Source organism: Nuphar pumila, chromosome 7 (assembly GCF_984573655.1).
Source record: "Nuphar pumila chromosome 7, dmNupPumi1.hap1.1, whole genome shotgun sequence".
Lineage (NCBI taxonomy): Eukaryota > Viridiplantae > Streptophyta > Magnoliopsida > Nymphaeales > Nymphaeaceae > Nuphar > Nuphar pumila.
In genome coordinates, this window is record NC_143255.1 from 101,004,587 (window position 1) to 101,006,924 (window position 2,338).

The 2,338-nt window shown below is 41.8% G+C and overlaps 1 protein-coding gene across 1 annotated transcript; it reads left to right on the forward strand.

Annotated features, from left to right (window-relative positions):
* The first annotated feature begins 594 nt into the window (after positions 1 to 594).
* Positions 595 to 2,053, forward strand: LOC149832658 (uncharacterized). The gene is made up of 4 exons (XM_090012538.1): positions 595 to 832; positions 914 to 1,017; positions 1,117 to 1,374; positions 1,642 to 2,053. The coding sequence occupies exons 1-4, from the start codon at positions 655 to 657 to the stop codon at positions 1,792 to 1,794; spliced, it is 693 nt and encodes a 230-aa protein (XP_089868664.1). The 5' UTR covers positions 595 to 654; the 3' UTR covers positions 1,795 to 2,053.
* Positions 2,054 to 2,338: the final 285 nt, after the last annotated feature.

Here is a 2,338-nt window from a genome sequence, read left to right on the forward strand (position 1 = left end):
GCACACGAGCCGGGTTTGAAACGAGAGGTTTTAAAACTTTTTGAAAGGGTGAAAGATTGTGAGATTTGAACCCTTGCCAAATCAGAAGAAAACCAATGGCTTATCCGTTGAAATAGAGGAATATATATTATGAATAAATTATATACATATATAAAATCTAAGTTTTTTTATATAACTATGTGAGCATCAGGCTTACCGAGCTTATCCCAAATACATGTTAATGTACCGAACCTGAACCCTTGTTCAAGTTCAGCTTATTTATTTTTTCGAACAAGTTCAGTCGAACGTGTCGGTGATGAGTTTTTTTCTCTTGAATTATCCAAATACATATTAAATGCCATAATTAAATAGTTTTTATTGGCTTAAAAGACTTATTAGTTCCATAATATGCCGTAGGTTCGGCCAAAGGCCTGGACCAGAGACTCGTAACATGGCTTGCTGTGCATGATGTGATCATAGCGATCTGAGGAGGTGACCAACAACGTGTTTTGTTTGGAATCGTCCATCTTGAAGATGAACGATTGGAGGACGCTGCGTTCACGTTACGTCAATCCAAGCAGCGTAGTGTCTCGTGGGCCGTATAAAAGTGGGGTTGGGAGAAAGGGAGAAGCTAAATCTGCCATTTTAGTCAGCGCTCTCTATCTCTCTCTGAGAATGGAGGCCCTCGCTGCACCAGTGGCAACCATCTCCCGATCGTCGTCGATCTTCAGCCCTCACAGGAAGACCATAGCCACCACCATAAGCGGCAGCCTCTCCCTTCCACTTCCCGGCAACCACCACCATCATTCGCACTTCCCCGTCCTCTTCTCCAGCAGAAATACCTTCTTTTCTGGTATACCCACCACCCCTCTCTCTCTCTCTCTATTGGGTAGATCGATTAACGCCTAATTGTTTCTCTGTTGGTACTTTGCAGGTCAGCATGGAAGCAATCAAGGTGACCCATCATCTCCTGACTCCAAAAACGATACCCTTATTCCTCTCTTCAAGGATAAAGTTTCCTTCGCCCATCTTTCGAAGGTCTCTCTCTCATCCAATTTACGTCTTTTCCTTTTTCCTGTTTCTGTTTGCAAATGGAATTGCTCAAAAAGTATTTGATGGTTTTGACAACTGATGCAGGACGAAGCTATGGGCTTGGTTCTGAGCTTGGCCGGTAGAGGATGGACCACTGATTCGGGGATGGAAGGCCCTCCCGTTCCGGCCGGTGCGGATCAGACGGAATCAGGCACCGGGCGGGTCTCGACCTTCCCGTGGTCCCTCTTCACCAGATCTCCTCGTCGTCGCATGAGGGTTGCCTTCACCTGCAATGTGTGCGGGCAGCGCACCACTCGCGCCATTAATCCTCATGCTTACACAGACGGCACCGTCTTCGTGCAGGTATCATACCCATACTGAATATTTTGAACGTGTTTTAAGAATGGAAATTGTGTGAAAACAAATAAACAAAAAAAAAACATTGCATGTTCCAATTGTTCCGTCTCGTGGTGATTCAACCATTGCTTAATCAAGACCTTTCTGTAAGGTCTTGATTTGGATTCAATCCAGATAAAAAAAAATCGATTTGGGCACGCTTTTTTGAATTATTTTTTTGCATTACCGTTCGTTCTGAAACGATTCATTCATTGTTTCCGATATTTTCCTCAGTGTGCAGGATGCAACATCTTCCATAAGCTGGTTGATAACTTGAATCTCTTTCATGAAGTGAAAGGTTATGTGGACCCAAAATTCAAGAACGGCGACTCGGTGGATGATTTACCATTTAAGTACTTGGGCATGGATGACTTCCCTCTCCCTTAAGAAGGAATTCAGGATTGAAGAGTCAGATCTTAGCGGGTGGAGGAAAAGGAGGGTAATGATGTGTATAGTATTGTAGTGTCGTCTTTATCTACAGCGTAATAAGTGTCTGGATATAAGTTATATATCAAATCTACTTGTTTAATGGAATGTGATATGTACATATGGGCCGAATTGGAAGCGTTCCTTTCTAATAACTCCTGATAGTAATTTTTTATTGTAAAATATTGCTATTATTTTTCTTGAGGATGCTGCACTTCAAACATGCCCCATGATTCTTTTCTTGTATTTTAGACCCATTGTCATCAGCAGTGCTTTCCACCAGCTGCATGTATGCATGTTCTTTCCTTGCATTTTGTTCTCTTCATGGTACTTGTCAAACCGCTGTCTTTTTAAGAGGTCAAGGCAGTTCATAGTTAAGGTTTTCTTACAGGATCTACTTGAGTCGTCCATAAACAGGTGATATGATAGATATCTTAATTTTGTCATCATGTTCAGCATTAACCTTTATTTTCTTTTACAGAGAAATTTTATTATCTTTTCTATT